The sequence below is a fragment of the Colletotrichum truncatum genome (genome assembly GCF_014235925.2).
Source record: "Colletotrichum truncatum strain CMES1059 chromosome Unknown Contig_0002, whole genome shotgun sequence".
NCBI classification, from domain to species: Eukaryota; Fungi; Ascomycota; class Sordariomycetes; order Glomerellales; family Glomerellaceae; genus Colletotrichum; species Colletotrichum truncatum.
In genome coordinates this window covers 5,971,163-5,991,569 of record NW_027222399.1, presented here as the reverse complement: position 1 = coordinate 5,991,569, position 20,407 = coordinate 5,971,163, and the positions used below count along the sequence as shown (strand labels likewise).

The 20,407-nt window shown below is 51.1% G+C and overlaps 9 protein-coding genes across 9 annotated transcripts; 4 read left to right on the top strand and 5 right to left on the bottom strand.

The window, feature by feature from the left end:
• Positions 1–485: 485 nt before the first annotated feature.
• On the bottom strand, positions 486–3,813 carry CTRU02_204587 (beta-N-acetylglucosaminidase; the record flags this gene model as incomplete). Its single annotated transcript, XM_036721061.2, has 5 exons — positions 486–614; positions 663–1,888; positions 1,937–3,211; positions 3,287–3,405; positions 3,551–3,813. 5 exons carry the CDS (start codon positions 3,811–3,813, stop codon positions 486–488), a joined length of 3,012 nt encoding a protein of 1,003 aa, XP_036587045.2.
• A 913-nt stretch (positions 3,814–4,726) lies between these two features.
• Positions 4,727–6,143, top strand: CTRU02_204586 (N-acetylglucosamine-6-phosphate deacetylase; the record flags this gene model as incomplete). The annotated part of the gene is made up of 3 exons (XM_036721060.1): positions 4,727–5,104; positions 5,153–5,823; positions 5,876–6,143. 3 exons carry the CDS (start codon positions 4,727–4,729, stop codon positions 6,141–6,143), a joined length of 1,317 nt encoding a protein of 438 aa, XP_036587044.1.
• A 650-nt stretch (positions 6,144–6,793) lies between these two features.
• On the top strand, positions 6,794–7,294 carry CTRU02_204585 (uncharacterized protein; the record flags this gene model as incomplete). The annotated part of the gene is made up of 1 exon (XM_036721059.1): positions 6,794–7,294. The coding sequence occupies one exon, from the start codon at positions 6,794–6,796 to the stop codon at positions 7,292–7,294; it is 501 nt and encodes a 166-aa protein (XP_036587043.1).
• A 647-nt stretch (positions 7,295–7,941) lies between these two features.
• CTRU02_204584 (putative acid phosphatase) lies at positions 7,942–9,656 on the top strand (the record flags this gene model as incomplete). Its single annotated transcript, XM_036721058.1, has 4 exons — positions 7,942–8,051; positions 8,141–9,080; positions 9,131–9,483; positions 9,536–9,656. 4 exons carry the CDS (start codon positions 7,942–7,944, stop codon positions 9,654–9,656), a joined length of 1,524 nt encoding a protein of 507 aa, XP_036587042.1.
• An 851-nt stretch (positions 9,657–10,507) lies between these two features.
• CTRU02_204583 (glucosamine-6-phosphate isomerase) lies at positions 10,508–12,077 on the bottom strand (the record flags this gene model as incomplete). Its single annotated transcript, XM_036721057.2, has 4 exons — positions 10,508–11,122; positions 11,172–11,717; positions 11,806–11,838; positions 11,898–12,077. 4 exons carry the CDS (start codon positions 12,075–12,077, stop codon positions 10,508–10,510), a joined length of 1,374 nt encoding a protein of 457 aa, XP_036587041.2.
• Positions 12,078–12,647: 570 nt separating this feature from the next.
• Positions 12,648–12,983, bottom strand: CTRU02_204582 (uncharacterized protein; the record flags this gene model as incomplete). Its single annotated transcript, XM_036721056.1, has 1 exon — positions 12,648–12,983. The coding sequence occupies one exon, from the start codon at positions 12,981–12,983 to the stop codon at positions 12,648–12,650; it is 336 nt and encodes a 111-aa protein (XP_036587040.1).
• Positions 12,984–14,838: 1,855 nt separating this feature from the next.
• CTRU02_204581 (hexokinase-1) lies at positions 14,839–16,563 on the top strand (the record flags this gene model as incomplete). Its single annotated transcript, XM_070204398.1, has 3 exons — positions 14,839–15,446; positions 15,501–16,073; positions 16,107–16,563. 3 exons carry the CDS (start codon positions 14,839–14,841, stop codon positions 16,561–16,563), a joined length of 1,638 nt encoding a protein of 545 aa, XP_070062161.1.
• Positions 16,564–16,896: 333 nt separating this feature from the next.
• Positions 16,897–18,186, bottom strand: CTRU02_204580 (chromosomal organization and DNA repair protein; the record flags this gene model as incomplete). The annotated part of the gene is made up of 2 exons (XM_036721054.1): positions 16,897–17,097; positions 17,149–18,186. 2 exons carry the CDS (start codon positions 18,184–18,186, stop codon positions 16,897–16,899), a joined length of 1,239 nt encoding a protein of 412 aa, XP_036587038.1.
• Positions 18,187–20,153: 1,967 nt separating this feature from the next.
• CTRU02_204579 (uncharacterized protein) lies at positions 20,154–20,321 on the bottom strand (the record flags this gene model as incomplete). Its single annotated transcript, XM_036721053.1, has 1 exon — positions 20,154–20,321. One exon carries the CDS (start codon positions 20,319–20,321, stop codon positions 20,154–20,156), a length of 168 nt encoding a protein of 55 aa, XP_036587037.1.
• Positions 20,322–20,407: the final 86 nt, after the last annotated feature.

Here is a 20,407-nt window from a genome sequence, read left to right as displayed (position 1 = left end):
ATGTCGGCGATGCGAAAAAAAATTAAAAACATTAATACTATACGCTGGGTTATATCAAACGACTCATGCCAATCTGGGAAGTAGTGTCCGGTCAGAATCCCATCTACCAGACAGACGGATCATATTGCATCAATGAAAGCATGCATTACTCCCTGGCCAGATCCCCCAAACCTCTGGAAGCACCAGCACTTAGCAGCGAACCTCGGAGTGCGACTCTGCAATACAACTTCAAGGGTAGCTTATTGTCCGTCAGATGTGTGCTTCTTGCTTCGATGTCAACTGTGATAAGTCCCATGTGTTTTCGTATGCAGCGTGATGCCAAGTAGAGGTGACAACATGATCTTGTATATTTTAAAGACTTTTACTTGAGCACTCTTTCAAATGGACCAACTTGAAGTATAACTGAAACTATGACGAATGGGTATTCCGGATCCTGTGCCTCCCAAGGCATCTTGTAGCTAGTTCAAATCAGTCCACTGGGCGAATCAGTTAGCTTGCATTTCCAGAGCATGCCATTTGTAACTTACATTGTCTGGTGTGTTCGTAACCTCCTCGTATGATTGTAGAATTTCAAACCCCATCGCCATGACATGTTCGTAAGAGTCGTCTTGTGCCTGCATGATGTTAGCCATGACGCAGTAGAAATCAAAGGTCCCACTTACCCAACTGAGCATCGTCTTGGATGACTTATGTGCCTTGTTTTGTCGGACGCCCATTAATACTAATCCCTGAAGCACCAATGTATCCTGTGGTCCGGAGTTGACCACTGGTGCCAGGACGCCCCCTATCTCTTCGTCCCTGTTTGGTAGAAGAGGCGGAATAAACGTTGAAAGAGGGCTGCCCGGCCTGCAGATTATGATCGTCCCCAGCAATGTATCACCCGGGCCCTTGGCCCTGACAATACCACACGCCTTTGTCTCCTGCAGGGCACATTTATACAAGCCCATTACTTCGGGGTTAGCGTAAGCCTCAACGTGGTCAAGTACGGTCTCTGCGTTATCTAAACCGTGAATGAGGTCAAAGCTCAAGTTGGCCCTCTGAATGCTCTGTAGAAGGCCTTCGGGGATGCTCCAGCTGCTCAAGTCGTTGATGATCAGGTTGGTCAGCCGTTTAGGGAACTGAATGTCCCATCCATTGTTGGAGAACCAGTTCTTTACTCCACCCTCGTCAATCGGAATACCCAGAAAGACGCCCGGGAAGGAAGTCCCGAGCTGGACTCTCTTGATACCCCGTTTGCTGATGAGGCATCGCAACGCTCGTCGGTGAAGGGACCTTCCTACCGAGACATTCCGCTTTGATGGGTCTACAAAGATGGCTCCAAGAATACCGATACCTTCAACGAAGTATGTCGCAGCAAAGCCATACAGCGCGTGCGTGCTGCTGTTTCTGACGACAAAATGCGCTTCCTCGATATCCTGGCTGAACAACTCGAAGCAAGTTGCTGGTATGTTTTCCAAGTGTCCCAAGTCAACAGCGTTTGCTCGAGCAACAGCCTTCGTCAGCTCCTCGAGTCCCTGACCATCACGATCACGGTCGAATTCTTCGACGATCCAATGCTGACGAGATTTGAGGACCTTTTTGCTCTTTCGTAGTGTCCCAGGGAGAGTTCCTTTCGGAACGAACATTCCACAAAGGGCGCGAACTAACGCATGCATGGCATTTTCGGTAAAGTCGAAGGTGCAGATGTAGGTGCCGATAGATTTGTCCATAGCAAAATCGTACGGCGAGCTTACTGCGACGACTATGACGGACTTTTTCTGACCACGCGTCCGTAGCATAGAACACATCATCTCAACGTGCTTGGTGAAACCGGCTTGATACAGGTTCCTGTTGGCATCTGCAGTCACAATGATAATGCAAGAGGCCCGGTTGATAAGGTTCTCATGAACTATTTGAGTTAGCTCGGAATTTTGTTATCTTGGAACAGTAGTCTCACCTGGCCTGACTCCATTGGCAGTGTAGCTGGTATGAAGGAGTTTGCCGTGACGAGCTCGAGCCAGAGAACGTCCAAATTCTCGGAAGACGCCCTCTCCACTCATGATGGCCCCCTTTTCCCTATGGAGCCATTTGTCATGGGCTGTTGGCGCAAGCATTTGCGCATCCTTTGCCTCAAGAATGCTCTTGGTCAAACTCGAGGCTGGCAAGGGCTTCACGAGCGGTGTGAGAAGAAGTAACTCTTCGTCTTGATGCATAGACTGTGGCAGTGGCAAGAGTTTTTCTTTGTCTCGAATGACCGTAATCGAGTCGTCGTAAGCCTTTCTGGATAGAGCCATGTGTGAGGGGTGAAGTTTAGAGAGGAGTGATATGCCAGGAGGATTTAGAGCAGTTTGCCACGATGTGCAGGTATCCTTCAGCCGGAGTACACGATTAAGTGAGGTGAAAATTCTGTCCTTTGAGAATATTCCGTTTTCGACTCCTAGCTTGAGCCCTTTAATGGCTTCTAGCTGAACGTCGTAGGCTCGGCACAGGAGGACAAGGTCGCATCCAGCCTCAACGGCCATGACAACTCCATTCTGCACGCCAAGTTCGTGAGTGAGTGACTCCATCTCCAGACACTCTGAAATGGCGACTCCATCAAATCCAAGCTCTTCTCGGAGAAGGTCATCCACGACCTGGTTTGATAGGCATGCATGAGACACATTCATTGAAGGATTCGAGATGCCGCATCCTCCAATGAACATGGCGTCAAGCTTTCCTGTGGCGATGGCATTGCGAAATGGTACCAGGGCACTCAGGCTCAGCTCCTCGAGTGTTTGTGTAATGATTGGGACTTCGAGGCTAGAACCTAGGAAGTCCAGATTTCCGTATGACGGAAAGTGTTTCCCACAACAGGCAAGGCCAGCATCACGAATACCATTGATAGCGGCGATGCCATATTGAGACACCTCTTGGGGATCGTCTCCTGTAGCACGGACTCCAACTGGCTGGTACCTGGCGTTTGAGAGAACGTCCAGAACAGGGCCAAGCATAAGGTTTATGCCACAAGCTCCAACCTCAGCAGCAGTTGCTTTTGACACTTCATAGGCCAGTTCAACTCGCCCCGTAGCGGCTACGCCCATGGCACTCGGGAACTGACATACATAGTCTTCATCAAATAGGCTATTGACGCCGCCATTCTCTTGATCCAAGGCAATTAGCAGAGGCTTTGGATGGCCGGCGTTATGAGCAATAGTCTGAAGCTCCTTGACCAGTTTGGCCGTCTCTTGGGCCGCTAATGCGGGATTAGCATGAATGCGCAGATGACCGTCGTAGAAGAACAAATCAAGAATGGGAGAGGAATTCTAACATTTGAGGTTCTTGGCTGTCAAAATGATGGTTCCAAGATGGTGATTCTCAATAAGTGAACGGATCTGGGGAGTCACTTCTGTACCATCCCAGCCCATAATCAGCATCTGGCCAATGGCCCTGGAGGAGACAAGTCATGTCAGCTAGCGAATCGAAATAGCCTCGCACAGGCTTTCTTCCAGAAGCTGCAACGAGCACTACACACGACAGGGAGGCAAGGTGGCTTGGGAAGACTAAGTGGTAGGGCGGGTCGAGGATAACGTACCAATCGAGATCCTGCCATAGTAGGTCGAGCTCTGTGTTGAGCTGGGCCATGGCGAGTGGTCTGCGACTTGTCACGTTTTGACGCGCATAGTATCTTTCTAGGTTGCGTGTCTTCAATGGGGAGAGGTAACGACGACCCTTCTCCGACGTTGACGTTGACTCCTTGCTGGCGTACGAGTGCGGATGCAGGTATGGTCTGGAGCTGGAGCTGGAGCCATCGCGTGGATGCGACGACGTGGACTGCAACTGAGTGTGGGACGCCATGTGCCACACGCGCGGGAAGGGGGGGTGGCCTGGTCTTTGCTCTGGTGGATACAGGACGATAATGATTGGCTACCGGAAGGCGGGGAATTCGATTGGCCGATGTTTTGCAAGACTTAATGTGTTGGGCGGATACCTGTAGTGCGGGGTGGCTGGAGATCGGTCCTGATGGTACGTACCAAGCCGATATCTCTAAGTCCCTTTCTGTTAGCGCCCTGATCATCGGCTTCGACAACGGAACGTTACATGGAGCCTCACCACGTCAAACCTTCTTTTCCCTGTCTAGCCCCCGAGAGTCTGTGTGACTGACAGATGTCTCTGCGCCCGTCTTGGATCTTCAACAGTCAAAGACCCGACTCTGTGTGGGGTCTCTCCGGTTTTGAGGTCTGGAGGCAAAAGTGTCCCGCCGGTGCTTGGGTGCTTGCAAGTGAAACGAAGCAACAAAATTGAGTCCCTCTACCATGTGGACCAGCCGTTGGTCAAGTAGTCTCTGACTCTGGCGTGGTTCCAAAGGCACCTGGCGGTGCAACAGGCACCATCAGATAACGGGTTCCAATACCTCGTCCCCACTGAGGGCACGTTGATGCCAGTGCCCCTCGGCATACCAAACAGCCCCGTCCTATCTCATACCACCATGTGTGCTAGCCAAGTCTCTGCAACTGTGAGGGGCGATGACGAGGTCAACATTATCATAGCCATGAGACTTTAATGCATGCCGGGCCATGCCGGCACCGTTGGATTTCGCCGCGCCGGTTGCAGCACCACATCAGTGCCTCCGGTCAATAATATCCGGAATTCGCCCAGCATACCACTCTGTTTCGGATCATGTTCATGGCGTCGATATTGAGGATCAAACCAGCACTCAATCCTTTTTTTACCCCAGAACAAATCAGTGCTCATCATACACTTTGACACAATGCCCATCGCTATTCCCAATACGCCTAAGAATGGCATCACAAAGTTTACAAACTGCCGCCTTGTCAAGGGCGACAATTTGGTACAGGAAGACATTTGGGTTAGCTCCGTCACCGGGAAGATTATCCACAGCCAGGCTGCCTTCTTCGATGACCTCCTACTTCCGGATGAGACCGTCAACCTCGGTGGCCGCATCGTGTCTCCTGGTTTGATCGATTGCCAACTCAATGGGGCCTTCGGCTTCAATTTTTCTACACTTCTTGAGGACATGACGCACTATGGCAAAAACGTGCGGGAGTTAAACAGAAAGCTGGTGGCCACTGGCGTCACATCCTACGTCCCAACCCTCACCAGCCAAAGACCCGAGCTCTATAAAAAGGTAAGCATCACTTGAGGAGGCGAGGTTCTAGAAAACTGACAAGAATAGGCCCTACCATACTTGGGGCCATCGGGAGGCTCACAGGCAGCCAATGACGGCGCCGAATCTCTCGGAGCACACGTCGAAGGCCCATTCCTCAACCCCACCAAAAATGGCATTCACAATGTTGATGTCCTACAGCAGGCGGAGAAATTCGATGATCTAGTTGAGTGCTACGGCGCCGAGAACATCGATCCTAGCGCCAACGGTGGCGTCATCCCAATTAAGATGATAACGGCCGCGCCAGAAAGGGGGCAGATGACCAAGATCATCCCGGAGCTACGGGAAAGAGGCATCATCTATTCTATTGGACACTCAGAGGCCTCATATGAAGAGGCTTCAGCCGCTGTAGCAGCTGGGGCGACAATGATTACTCATCTCTTCAACGCCATGCGGCCGCTTCACCACCGCAATCCTGGTGTTTTCGGTGTCTTGGGTATCGCAGAAAGTCTTTCCCGACCTTACTTTGGCATAATATCTGATGGAATTCACTTGCATCCAACAACAATCAAGATTGCCTTCAACGCCCATCCCGAGGGCTTTATTTTGGTCACCGATGCCATGCACATGATGGGGCTACCAGATGGCTCGTACAAGTGGACCAACGGGCAAGATATCAACAACATCATCAAGGTGGGCTCTACATTGTTGCTGGAGGGCACCGATACTATTGCCGGAAGGTAAGATGTTTTTTCAATATCGTTCGTTATGGCTAGAGCTGACCAGAAATAGTGCGGTTACTCTGATGGAATGTGTGAACAACTTCCTGAGATGGTCCGGCACAGGTATCCCAAAGGCTCTCAAGGCCGTCACCGCAACACCGGCGGCAATGCTCGGCCTTTCAGGGGTAAAGGGATCTTTGGAAGATGGCGCCGATGCGGACCTGGTCATCTTCTCTGAGGAAGAAAGAGAGGGCGCCACTCAGCTGGTTGTAGATGAGGTTTGGAAGGCAGGAAAGATGGTAGCAAGTCGGGAGGAAACACAGTCACCGATTTCATAGACTTCTTTAAGCAAGAATTGGTCGGTTTCCTAAGACAACACTAAAGACCGGGCCTGGGCCTTGGAACAAATAGACTGTGTTTTCATAAAGTTGTCACCTGCGCTGTGAACGATAGAGAAAGACATGTTTTAGTCACAACAAAATAGGTATGTCGCAACAGTATAATGTGTTCTATGTATATCCAAAAGGGGAGGGAGTACTTCATTTAGGCTAAATGGATGTGACTATACAGAAAGCTCCAAAGAGATGACCTCAGCTTATCCAACACCTGCTAGCCCTCCTGTGAAAACCAATCGATAATAGCACGAGGGATGACGGTCTTACTTAATCGAGAATTAACAAGCATCCCGAGAAATGAAAAAAAGAAACTGGGTATAAGATTAGCCTATAACAACTCTGAGATTCCTTAGTATCACTGCTCTCGGGCGCGTGGGAGCAGAAAACTAATGCAGTGATCTAGAAATCTACTGGAACTGAAGCTTAGAAAGGAGAAGTACCCGTCTACAATGCTTTCATCTTTTATACCAAGAGTAAGTCCTGGTATTTGGGACATTAGTATAAGATAACCATCATTCGCACAAATACTCGTGTGACAGTACCAAGCTCTTACGATTTTCTTAATTTACGATAAGTTTGCGAATTATCAAGCTATGGCAACACTGGACTCTCTCACATCCACCTATAAGGCTATAGAAAAGACTCTTCATGGCTTTATCAAAGGCTACGAGAACGCCAAGATACACAATGACCCATCCCTCGTCAATTCGCATTTAGCCCCCGATTGCCAGCGCCGTCCTCTACCCTCGTCGTTCCTCAAGTCACTGGGCGCGCCCCCCGGCATTACTATAAGCAATGACATGTACCAGCAAAACTTTGCTACTATTCTGCCTTTCCATGGCATTCACAAGTCTGACATATCTAATGTCACCATTGACGTTTGGGCGAAAAAGGCCGCCGCAACATCAGTCTATCGTGGCAAATACAGTGATGGTGAGGCTTATTCGTTGGATATGGCGTGGTACCTGACCTTCAACGACGATGGAACTCAAGTTACAGACATTGTTATGTTCATGGACGCCATTGAGCAGCCAAAGTTCAAAGCCAAGTGCGACAAGCTCGCGGAAGAGCTAAAGGCTAAGGATGAAGAGTAAAGGGGGGCTTATGGAGTATGCAGATGAGAGCTTTGACCATTCGGTCTTGAGTATTGCGAGATGATACTATTTTGATTTCATTCATTAAGCATGTCCAAGTGTGAAAGAGGCAGTTGGAAGCGTGACTTCGTTTGCCTCAAGTTAGTACAGGCAATTCAGGGAGACCCATCGTACATCGCTGCCAGGAAACAGCCAGTGGGACACTCATCTCGTTCCCCGCCCACTGTTTGCGGTTAAGGAGACCCCAGGACAGACAAACCCCGTAGGGGTGTCCCCCACCTACCTCCACAGTGCGATAACGCCCACCGCCGTTGACATAATGATCAACCAATGGCAGCAAGTCAGCCGCCTGATAGGGGTTGGTGCAGCGCCTCTCCACTCAACCTCGACGGCTACCGTGGGCTGGCTCCAAAGACAGATCCCTCCGCTTTTGCATTTCGATTTGAGGTCACTCAGACAAGACATTCGCTACCTAGGCGCGGAACTCGCCTCTGCCTTTTGCGATTCGCGCTTTTCTTGATTGCGCTCGTTCTCTCATTCGATAACTTTTTCTGAAGGACCAGCTTTGCTGTAACTCGCCCTTTGGGCCGCTCAAACTTACGATCGTCCCTTGCGACGACGAGCAGCGAGCGCAGTCCTACCATGCGATGGCGGCGTTCCATTCATTGTCGTCCGGTGCGACGCCTGGAGATGGCATGAGCCTCAACAGCGCTGTAGTGGACGGCCTGGACTCTTCCATGTTTGATGACTCTTTGTTGTAAGTTGTTATGGGCAGTTCCTCGCCCGAGATAGCTGTCGCAACCCCAAGACGGCAGGAAGCCAGACGGCTAACAGTTTCATGTATAGGGATAATGTGAATGGAACCTTTCCTACGTTGCCGTTCACGCCGAGCTACGATTTCCAAGATTTCTCTGCCCCTGGTTTCGAGGATCCTTTCGCATACTCGAACCGACCGTTCGAAGCGCAGCCGGCGCCGGAGTTCAACCAAGATTCGCCCACGCAGGAACTAGACAATAAGCTTCTGGGCTTCTCGGCTCCCACGCTTAAGGCAACCCTAGTCGATGGAGCTGGGCAGCCTGCGGAGCTTACCATGACGGCCGAGCTGTACGGCATGTTTTTTGTGGCGGAGGATGTATTTGGCGCAGACAACAACGGTCGACCTCTCGAGCTTACCTGCTACCGCCGGAATCTATGGCAGTGCTCTGGGCAGATCACCTTACCTCGGCACATTACGCATGCTGTGGACGAACAGGGACGTCAAATACCTATCTTTGAGCTTGCGGCTTCGATTACGGCAATAGAGTCCATCGAGGGTAAGGTGACAGAGATAATATCGATACCCTGGAAGAGCGCGCATCCGATCGGTACAGAAGAGCCCAAATCATCTGGTGGGCCGCCCAATATTGTCCTGGATCTGGGCAATGGCCAAGAATTAGACGCGCAAAGGGTGTCGCTGCCTCTGTCATGGAAAAGATTACAATTCAAGCATGCGACGGCAAATAACGGAAGGAGGAAAGGCCTCCAGCAGCATTACTTGGTGCAAATCAGCCTTCTCGGAAAGCAGCAGTCTGGGGACTACATCAAAGTCGCCGACATCCACTCCGGTCCCGTCATCGTAAGGGGCCGCAGCCCAAGAAACTTCGACAGTCGGAAGGACATCCCTCTGACGGGAGACAAGAAGCTTGAGAGGAGGAGTAACAGCGATGCTTCTGTCTCCGCCCCAGTGTCTCAGAAGGACGGCATGCCAACACCTGTTCAGAAATACCAGCCTCTGAGCAACGTTCAGGTACGAGATGACCCAGTTGTCACAAATTCATCATCACTAACGCCTTGTAGCAATCTACAGAATGGGGAACACCACATTTGTACAGAGAACCGAACAACAGTCAACCTCCTGCCAAGAAACTGGCTTTGTCGCCAGGAATCACACGACCGCCAATCCCGGCATGGTCGTCAGAACCGGCCAGACAACCAAAGAGGTCGTCAATGTCTGGCTCGCGACCAGGGATATCCGGCCCCATTAACTTATCCCTATCCGAAGACGAGAGGAGTCCGAATAGGTCAAACTCGGACGTGCAAAGTCCGCAGTTTACGAAATCCATGGCAGCAGCAGCTCACAATCCAAGCCAGAGTCCTAAAGAAGAGGACGACTTATTATATGAATACTTTCCACTGAGTGTTGATGACTGGTGAGCCCCTCTAGACGGTTCTAAATCAGAACCGCCAGCTAAGATGCAGCAGGATGCCGCCAGTGGAAGCCATTTACCGTCCCCACGTTGTCCATCACACAATTGTGCCGCCCGAGATCAAAGCACAGCAATTACGCAGCAAAAGCAAGCGGATGTTCACAGCCGAATCTTAACGGTGATTTGATCTGCAGATATTTGCCCATCTCAGCTTGACGATAGAAGCCTCTCAGCATGTATGTGCCGGGGCAGGGATACATAGGGATTCATTTGAAATGATTTAACGAAGCCAAATCTTTCTTTTTTCGATGTTGAATTGTACTATAAGCTAATTTAAGCCACCGGGTGGGCCAGGAAAATGGGAGGAAGCCAGCCATATGCGGAGGACGAAGGCGATCAATTGAATGGAATGCGTGGTTATACCCAGATTTAGTGACGTTGAACGATGGAGTAAAGAATATGATGCTTTATTTAGCTAGACTCCTTAGATCCCCATCGTCCAAGTGCTAATGAGATCCAAGCTCCGCGTAGCCCAATCATATGATGATGCATGACCGAAGAACCTAAATGCACTGACAGAGGCAGACCAAAGAAAAAAAAAAGAAATAAAAAAGGCACATGCCTCCGACACACCAACTCTAACCCCACAAGTTCTGTTCTCGTCTTTCGTCCCATCTATCTCGAATAACGGCGGCGAGGCCTGCTCTCCTTCTCATAATACATACAGAGTGTCAAAGTCGAACGCGGCAAGGGTCATGATATCCCCGTTTCCTTCCCCCCCCCCCGTGATTTATCCAGTCTTGCGATCCAAAGTCTTATAATAAATACCCTTATAACTTAGGCCATATTCTGCTAATACTACATTCTGGCAGAATTAAAAAAACTGACACATGCGACCTATGCGTCTCCTACATCTAGCGAGTGACAGTATAACGGATGTTTCAGCTTACAATCGATAAAGCGCTCACTCTCCTCATGCTATTGGCCATGTCTCCTCATGTCCTCCCCAATGGCAAAGGGGGTTAGGTCAAGCGCCGACGGCGTTCACCCGTAACTGCTGCTCTGGGTTTGGAGTCAGCCGCCGCGCAAGTGCTGGCTCGGGGATGCGAGATGCCATCCGGTCGGGAACCAAGTCAGGGGTCGCTGAACGCGACAACGACAGCTGCTGTTGCTCTGGGTTGGGTGTAAGACGCCGCTCCATACCTGGCTCTGAAATACGGTTGGCCATACGGTCAGGAATCAGGTCCGGGGTTACTGATCTCGACAGCGAGAAAGACAACTGCTGTTCGGGGTTTGGTGTGAGCCGCCTCGCCAGGGCAGGCTCGGGAATGCGGTCAGCCATCCTGTCGGTGATGAGGTCGGGCGTTATAGCACGAAGCTGTTGCTCCGTGGGGGACTTTGTGCGGGCTTCCATGCTTTCGAAGACCAGCTCAATGTCAGGGGAAGCCGATCTGATGGGGTATTCAGTTGCCGGGGAAGCTCTTAGCAGACTAGAGGTTGTGGGCTGGGGATGCATGATTGAGGGCGTCTGCACCTCGTCGACCACGGTCATGGGGATAGGACCAGGGCCTGTGCGGACCTTGGAGGGAAGAATCTGCTCAAAGCCCTCCTTTCTGGCCACCTTCTCAATGCTCTTGAAGTACTGAAGCAAGTTAGCGACGTTTGCAGCTCAGGGATCAAGGTCGTCTTACCTTGACTGTCTTGACCTGCAATTCCAAGGTTGCGTCCTCATCAACAACAAGCATGGGATGCGGATGCAACTGTAAACTGGACAGCGTCCACATGTGATTAACACCCTGTTCGATGCATCTCTGGAGGGCGGGCGCCTTCCTAGCGCCCAGGATGATTGCAACGACTTCCCGAGACTCAAGGACAGTCTGCACGCCGACGGTTAGGGAGAGTTTAGGGACCTTGTTGACGTCGTTGTCAAAGAAGCGGGAGTTGGCGAGGATGGTGTCATAGGCAAGCGTCTTGACTCTTGTCCGCGAGGCGAGGCTGGAACCTGGCTCGTTGAACGCGATATGACCGTCCTCGCCGATCCCAGCTAGGAAGAGGTCTATGCCGCCGACAGCCTTGATCTTAGCCTCATAAGCTACACACTCTGCTTCCAGATTCGCAGCGTTGCCGTTGAGGATGTTAACGTTGTTGGGGTGGATATTCACGTGGGAGAACAAGTGCTTCCACATGAAGGAGTGATAGCTTTCAGGATGGTCCCGAGGCAGACCAACATACTCGTCCTGTCGAGGGCTTAGAAGGGTCACGATAAAAGCAGGCACAGGTGACGTAAAGGAATATCAGTATTGAATGGACACACTCCACACATACCATATTGAAGGTGATGACATTTTCGAAAGAGATCTATTAACCAAACCGTCAGCGGAATTCCCCAGTAACTACAGTGAACTAAAAAACCCTACCTCTCCAGCCTTATACTTCTGAACAAGCACCTTATACACACCCAGAGGGCTGCTTCCAGTTGGCAGGCCAAGCACAAACGGGTGAGCGGGGGTGGGACGGAAGTTCTTGATCCGATCGACTATGTAGCTAGCCACATAATCGCTGGCAGCGTCGACATCTTTGCGGATAATCAGCCTCATCTTGGATGGATCTACGGAAGTGGTATGGCGTGGATTGCAACGATACGAGGAGGGTGTAGTGTAAGCGCGGGAAGATGATGGATGAGCTCAGGTTTGCAGGTAAGGCAGTTCTTGATTTCTAGAAAGAGGACAGGGGAACGAAGAGATACGAAGGAGTGAAGCCGAAGGGCCCTGCTTATGAGGGGACAATACCCCGGCGATCAAAGTTTGGAGGTTCCCCCAGAGGGGTTCCTCATCACAGTTGACATCACAGACTCGCGGAAACGGCTCCAGAAAGTCTGCTGAAGATTTTTGAGGTGGAGGGATGGAACGTCACTGCTATCGGCGGTGTTTGAGGAGACCGAGTCCCACCACCGGGCGTCCCACCACCGCCGCGGGAGACATTATCAACGTTGCCAGTTGCAGATATCAGGCCAATCGCCTTGTTTCAAGGACTGGATTGGTGAAGCTCCGATCTATTGCGGGATATGGTATTGCGGAGTGGGTGTTAAACTATTGAAAGTGGCCACGACGAAATGAGGGTAGGTAGGCAGTGGGCGGCACTGTGAACCCCCGTCCCAATGGCCATCGTCATCTCTCATTTAGACTCAATGTGGCCCACGTAGCCGAGCAGGGTTTGGCATGTCTGTCCAGAGAAATGGTGGGTGTCGAATGAGCCAGGTGGTCGGGTCTATATCCCAGCACGGAGCTACCTGGAACGTCTGGAGGGGGGGGGGTGGTGATCTCTGAGTGTTCTGTGGAGGCTTCGATATCACTAGGAAAGTTCGTGACACTACGCACGGGTGGCGAGGTGGTCGTCGGCATGGCGGAGGAGGGGTCACCACGTCTGTGAGGCCGGGCCCCTGGTTTTACGATCTGGCGGCTGACCACTGCATTTTCTGGACGTGGAGTGCCTTTGCTTTGCATGCAACTGATACGTGGGACTGGGACCCAAGCTAGCGATCTAACGTGACGGGCATGGTTGCCGTTTACCGTTCGCCGCGTGGGACACCGTGGGACACGACACCTACTTCGGAAAATACTTAAGGTGCCAAATCGGATAGCTCGTGTTGGTGGTACGAGGTTGAATGTGGTGGATGCTGGTGATGATTCAGACCAGTGAGAACAATATCATTTGTTCGAGTACCGCCAAGAAAGAAGTTGAGGACGGATATTGATTCGGCATTGACAATGCTGTAAGGAAAATTAGTTAAGATTGGAAGAGCGCGACTGTGGCTAGCACATGGAACATGGCATTAACAATGCACCGCTGAGAAATCGCTTGAACTGCTGCTGTTTTGTCAAGATGGAAAGTCTTACCTTCCTCTATAGAAACCTCTGTTCGATGTTTCCTATACTGCTTTCTGCTTGCTGCTTGCGGCTAACTTGCTGGTGGCAGCGGTTCCTCCACTGTTGGTTGTTGCATGTTGCTTTAGGTGTGGGTCTTAACAATTCCGAGGTCCAGCTTGACGGTCACCTCATGCTCATGGTGTGGGGGATTGGCCTGAGCTGCGTGGATCTGAAAGCGCTGACGACTTACACCTCAGTGGCCCGCCATCAATCCGCTTTCATCTGATTTGGTCAGCCACGGCCTGACGGATACAGTGTGCACCCCCCCCAATGGCCCCCTCAATGCATTTCGGTATCAAAGGCAACGTTACAACTGGAGGGGCGATGGTTTTTTCCCCATCTCACCGTCAACCACTACAATCAAATGTCCATCACAGTGGAATCCTGCCAATCTACCCAGGCCCAGTTGGCTGGGTCCGAGCTGGTTACCTAGTGTATAACGTACTAACGTAGTTTGCGGCGCCCAGCGACGACCACCAGTGGCTGTTCAAGGCGTCAATCAGCAAAGTCGCTGTTCCAGCACAGTGCACATTCATTTCCTTTCAGTCGCTGTTCCATCACATCATTTCTTTGTCCGGGTGTCTCGCGGTGAGAGAGGAAGTCTTTCGTCTTGCTCCATTGCTTGTCTTGTAGCAGTCTATTGTTGCACCGAACTTATCAAGCGCCAATCTCTTCAACTCCTGAAGTCGAGTCTCTGCTCTGACATGCATCCCCCCTAACCAAGACCTTCCCTCCCATCATTCTCCGCTGCCTACCCCCATCAATGAGGTATTCAGCCCCCAAGTGGGTGGATTAGAACATCGCGCTTGACTGGACTAGGCCAGTTGAACATAGCCTAGGATTACGGTGTGTCGCCCCATCACCTGTGCGACGTTGGAGATCCAGAGAGCGAGGGCCCCTTCGGTGGTTCCCGCTCTTACCTTGACCTCCTCTACATGGCCTGGATCAAGGGTCTTCCCGTTCGTATCCCGACCGTCACCTCTTTCGTTCTGTAACCTATCGGCCCTTGGTCGCTTTCGCCATTGCCTCTTACTACTGTTGTTATTCAGCCCACCGCCGACTGGTCGGATACGACATCCTACCAAGCCCAAGTTTGTTGAACGAGAGGAACACCACGGCAGGTTTCACTCTGCTGCTCGGTGCGTGCTCCAGTCACCATCCCTGAGCTTGTGCCTGTCGATCCGTCCCCAAGTCCGCTTGTTGTACCGCCCTGGAGGGTTTATACCTCGTTTACGACATCTTTTGCGGCCCTCCTGTCGCTGCGTTCCTTCGTTTCCTTCATCCTGGTGGTCACATCTCTGGGGGACATGGCTCGTGCCTTGCTCCGTTTATTTACAATCCATCATCTCGTCAGCTAGATGACCCGGCATTGCCCATTACATTTTTATCATTTTAATTCCCTTTCAGTGTCATGCGATAGCACTCTTCTGTCATGACGACATTTCCGAAATCGTTCCTGGCCGCCGTCGTCAAGCACCTGCTACGGGGCAAGTCTCTGATACAGGCAATTCTCGCATTCTGGATCACTCCCCAACCCGTGTCTGGTAAGCCGGCGAGAGCGACAACAGTACAGTGCTCACAGTCGCCGGCGGCGTCCCCCTTTCCGCGGAGGATCGATGAATTCTTGAAGGAGGCCGAAAACCTGCTGCTAGGGCCCCTAGCCGGCGATGGGTTGCTTGAGCTGTCCAACGCTCTAAAGGCCCAGTTCCGGGACAAGCTGCAGACCAGTATGGCATGTATGTTGCCATCTTACAATCACCAGCTGCCTGGCGGCCACGAAGTCGGTCAGTATTTGGCGTTAGATGTGGGGGGATCAACCCTGCGTGTTGCACTGGTGGAATTGCGGGGCCGCGATGCCAAGGGAAAGGAGAGTGAGATAGTACGTCTAAGCTCTTTCGTGATCGATGCCGATATCAGGAACCTTGAGGGTATGGCATTCTTCAATTGGATGGCCGATAGAGTATTGGAAACAGTATCCAAGGATGGAGAGGACCCCTCACGACCTATGCCGATGGCTGTCTCCTGGAGTTTCCCCATCGAGTAAGTACCCTTTCTGACTATGATAGATAATTGCCTGATACTAACCATCAGCAGCCAAACATCATTAGGAGGTGGACGTATTCACGGTATGGGCAAAGGTTTTCTGGCTGCGGATGGCCTGATGGGCCAGGACCTCGGCGAGGTCATCAAGACTGCCTGCACGGCCAAGGGTATGAACGCCATCCTCAGAGTTGTTGTCAATGACGGCGGCGCCACGCTCCTTTCACAAGCATACATTCACCCTGCCACGCGCTTCGGCCTCATCCTCGGTACCGGTGTTAACATCGCCGCGCATATGCCCGTCTCCATCATTGGGAGGCCTAAATTTGGCGATCGTCCGCAGGAATGGTGGAACGAGGCTCGCGACGTCATTGTCAACACAGAAATTGGCATGTTTGGTCAGGATATTTTAAACGTAACCCGTTGGGATAGGTTTTTGAAGCAGGGTCATGCGAGGCCAGACTTCCAACCACTAGAACAAATGGTCAGCGGGTATTATCTGGGTGAAATGGTGAGGTTCGCACTCATCGATGCGATCGAGACTACCGGTGTCTTTGGAGGTGTCGTGCCAAAGTCCCTTAACGAACCGTACTCTCTGAAATCGGAGACGATATCCGCCGTGGAAGGGTAATGATGGCCCCCCATTTTTTCGAGTCGCAGCGGCGTAACTTTGCTAACATGTCACAGTGATGTATCGCCCTCACTTACCTCATCAATCGACCTCTTTGTTTCCCGTCATCCTTCATCTCACACACCTACATCGTCTGACATGTCTGTCCTTCGCGATCTGGCGTCATTCGTCTCACGGCGGTCGGCCGCCATTATTGCCGCATGCTTACACGCCATCTGGGCGCTACGCCTCGATGCGTTGAGCGAGGAATCACCCGAGTACGCCGGACACGAACGGTTGGTGAAGGAGACCGGTCTGGTGCGAACCATGGTCGCGTACAACGGCAGCGTTATTGAGCATTACCCTGGATACCTGGGGATGCTGCAGGGATACGTGGATGGGCTGGTCAACAGAAAGGACAGGAGTATCGATCTCGTCCCAGCAAAAGAGAGCTCATTATTAGGTGCAGGCGTGGCATTGGCACGGGCCTGTGACACGGGCGTATAAGAGAGACAGAGGAGTAAATGATAATAAGTAGGAAATGGATGGAAAGGTGTATAATCCTTTGGGAGGGGTCTGTTAAGGTGATCCCGGGCCGTAACGCGTAGAGTTGTTGTGGCGAACATGATTAGAAAAGCAAAGCCCGGAATTCAGTCATATCCACATGTGTTTCTGTTGCGTTGATCCCGTACTTTGGGTCCGACGTACATCGTAAATGTCAGTTCACGTTGTTGACTCTGGGTATCATCATTGTTCCTAACTACCTTGTAACGCCCCTTGTCCCAATGACCTCGTCGTTCGAGCATATACATTTTGGAATGGCAACTTGCGTAGTCACATTCACTCGTCATCAATTTCTTCAACCTTGCGCTTCTGGCTCCTCGCAAGTTTCCTCCGCCTTACCTCTTGCGGGTTGTCGTCATCCCCGTCTTCGTCTACACTACTGCTGCCTCCCTCCTCCGCAAGGCGCTGCAACTGCTGAGCACGCTTCATCTTGCGCAGAATAACGTCGTCGTGGTAGAAGTCCTCGAGACCAAATTCCTACGAACATTAGCCATTTCAGTGTCCAAATTCAAATAACAAACAACGTACCTTGGAGCAGCCTGGCACAACGCATTGAGAGCGTTTGTTCGGTTGTTTCCGCAGCATATCCACGATCCACTCCTTCTCGTAAGTATGGCTGCACATGCGATTGCTGTACGGCTCTTTGTACTCCTGCATCGACAGCGGGCACCTGTAGTCCCTGACCTCACCGGCAATAACCACGTCCTCGTCTTCATCATCTTCCGCTCCTTCTCCTTCATTCTTGACGTCTTGGGAGTCCCCACTCACAGTGCGCGGCATAACAGGGTTCCCAGCGTCGTCGAACCAGCGCTTGGCGTTGGGGAGGGGCGCACCAGTGTCACCATGTACGGCGTCATGCCACAGCTTCTTGAAGCCGGCGTAATCGTTGTTGACAGCATATCGTTGATACGCATTCATCTTCTCGTACTCACGAACCTTTTCGTCTCTATGCTGACGTAGCGTGTCGATAACGGATTGGTCCGGTAGAGCCGGCGCCGCAAGTTCCTCACCTTCCTCGGCCCCGCCATCCTCTCCATCCACATCTTCTGCTCGGTGCCTGGTTCTCCGTCGAGAGCGAGAAGAGGGCGCGGCGGGGAGCTGCTGGTAATAGTCTACAGTCTCCGCCAGCGCCGCCTTATCGTCATCAAGCTGCACCTGCCTGTCGATCAGGTCACGGACCGCTGCTTCTGCTTCCTTGGTGAGGCGGGGGACCTCCGCATCTAAGGCTGCCGTGTGCTCCTCAACCTCATCCTCACGCTGTGACTTTTCTTGACTCTCCGATTCCGCCCGCTTCGCAGCGAGGCGCTTAATCATTTCATGGCGCTCTCGTGTCACGTCGTTGATGTCTGCAACGCTTTGGCTAAGATTTGTGATTGAACTTTTGATGTGATTCTGATAACGGTGAACATCGCGTGAGTTTGAAAGCTCTGCAATTGCACGCTTGGCTTCGTTCGTGAGGGGGCAAGCGAGGGGTTCGTAGGGAGGGAGTTCGATGTCATCATCTTCGTCGACGACTCGTCGTTCAGGACGCCGTTGAGTTGGCCGACGACGATCGAGGATGGGCATGACGGTCAGATTCGACGCTTGTCACGGTGGCGTTAATTTCGTGTGGTTTATTGACCTGTTTGGGATACCCTTTGGGCTGGTGTTGCCAGAATTCGTCTGATGGCGATTTGTGGTTTGCATGCAATGTTGAATTTCTGGAGAGTGGAAGACGCGGTTGACGTGCCGCAGCGCGTTAGTGGGGTTTGCACTTTAATAAAAGCGGGGTGGTCCCTGTTGTCTCTTGGTTCGAGGTACGTATACTATCTCCCTGTCATAGCTCACACAACTTCACCCCTCATTGCCAATTCAGACTCACTAAAAATGTGTCTCGCCCACAAGATAGAATCAAGAACTGACCTTCAGTTATCTTTCTGGAGGCTTGAAACAGGCCTTATCGAGTTAGGCTTTAAATCTAACACAATAAGGCTATTTACCCACTTCCACCAGCTATACGCCCAAGCCTCAAGAGTTTGTAGTCGTGAGCTAACTTGATCAACGGAGCCAATTCCTAGATTGGCAACAATCTAAGACCTCCTTCCACCAGGGACAGCTTTAGAAGAGAATGTAAGTTCACATGCAATTTGCGCGTGTTAATGAAGACTATTACCCTGATGGTTGGTAGCAGCTCACTTCCCACGAAATGCATGTCCGACATTTGTCCAGAACTGTTGAAGATGTGTCCATACCACCGCAGTCGGAACCCTTTGGTACCACATACCATATTCTTAACGATTTAATGACTATGGTATGTGGAGCTTGGCGAGGATTCAGCTGCGGGCTAATGTCTGAATTTGGCTCAGTTTGGTGACTTGGTGGTTGCACACCATTCCAGCAGCACCTGATATCTCCCTTCCTCATTTGCCTCTCAGAGCATTTATCTATCTTTGTTTTCCAAGCCGTAACGTAAATTAATTTAGAATGAAAGAGTGGAAAACATTCATTCAGGTCAATTATCCCTTTTAGTAATGCCACAAGGTCTTATGTCGAAAACGCTAAGATTAAAATACTTTTAAAGTGTCCAACAACGCCGCATGAACTACACTATGTATCCCGTCAAATGGTTGACATTTGATGCAAATGGTATAAAAGGTAAGTCTACATCTCATCTCACAATGTATTCCAAGGGTTTGCCACCGCGAAGCTCTTATCTGCCCTATGGCTGTAGACTTAGAGCCCGGTTGTCTCAATCCACTGTTTTCTCATAAAGTGTCTTCATCCTCGTCCTCTTACTCAAACGTTTTCCCTTCTCCCCGCCATCAACGTTTTTGGCATCCCATTGCTGTCGACGCCGTCAACTTCTATACTGTTCAGGAAACATGGGAGAAGTCGATTGTGTCTGCCGGTGCATCTTAAACGTCCTGATGATCTCCTTGTCTAACAACTCCGAGGCCAAATTTCTAAATTTCTCACGGGAATATACCATCAGCGATGCTAGACATGCTAACTGACCCAAAATCGTAGCCGACGACCTGCAGCATTGTTTCTTTCCACATGACCAGACCTACGAAGGCCATTGATAGTGTTTCAGGGTGTTCCTATTCTCGCTATTTCGCCGCATAGGGCGTGCTTCATTCTATATACATAGGCCTCGTGCATCGTGAACACATTCGCTTCGCCCACTCAACGAGCCTTACCAAATCCTATACCCAAGATTCTTTGTATATCATACACTAGTAGATATCCTCTTTCCCAAATCAAGATATGAAAAAACCAAAAATAATTTCGAAATTGCTGTGAAAATGCCCAATGCCGGTGAAATCATGTCTCGTGTCTCTCCTTTTGTTCCTCCTCATTATCTTTCGTCCCAAATCATTCTGATCTTTTCGTGGCTCGTTAGGACTGGTGGAAATGTAGCTTTGTAGCCGCATACCCAATAGTCCCAAACAAAACGATGCCTTCAGTGCCCGGAGTGCTGCCGGAGTCGTGTAATAGTGGCAGCGGGAGGCAAATCCCACGACGGAACACCGAGGTGCACCGGGCGATAGTCGCTAACGGTCGACAATCTCGTCGCTGCTACTACTACTCGACCCAGAAGACGTTACGCTCATGCTCTGGCGCGCGACATGGACCAATCTGTAGATACCGAAGGCGACGCCAGCGAGTACGACGAATAGGACGATGACAATGATGGCAATGGCATCATTTTGCTTGACCATGGCTGCGGCGGTCGGGAATCAGGTTCTGTCAGGCCGAAGCTGACAGGGACCTGTAGGAGTGAAAAGAGGTGGGTTTCCGGGTGTGG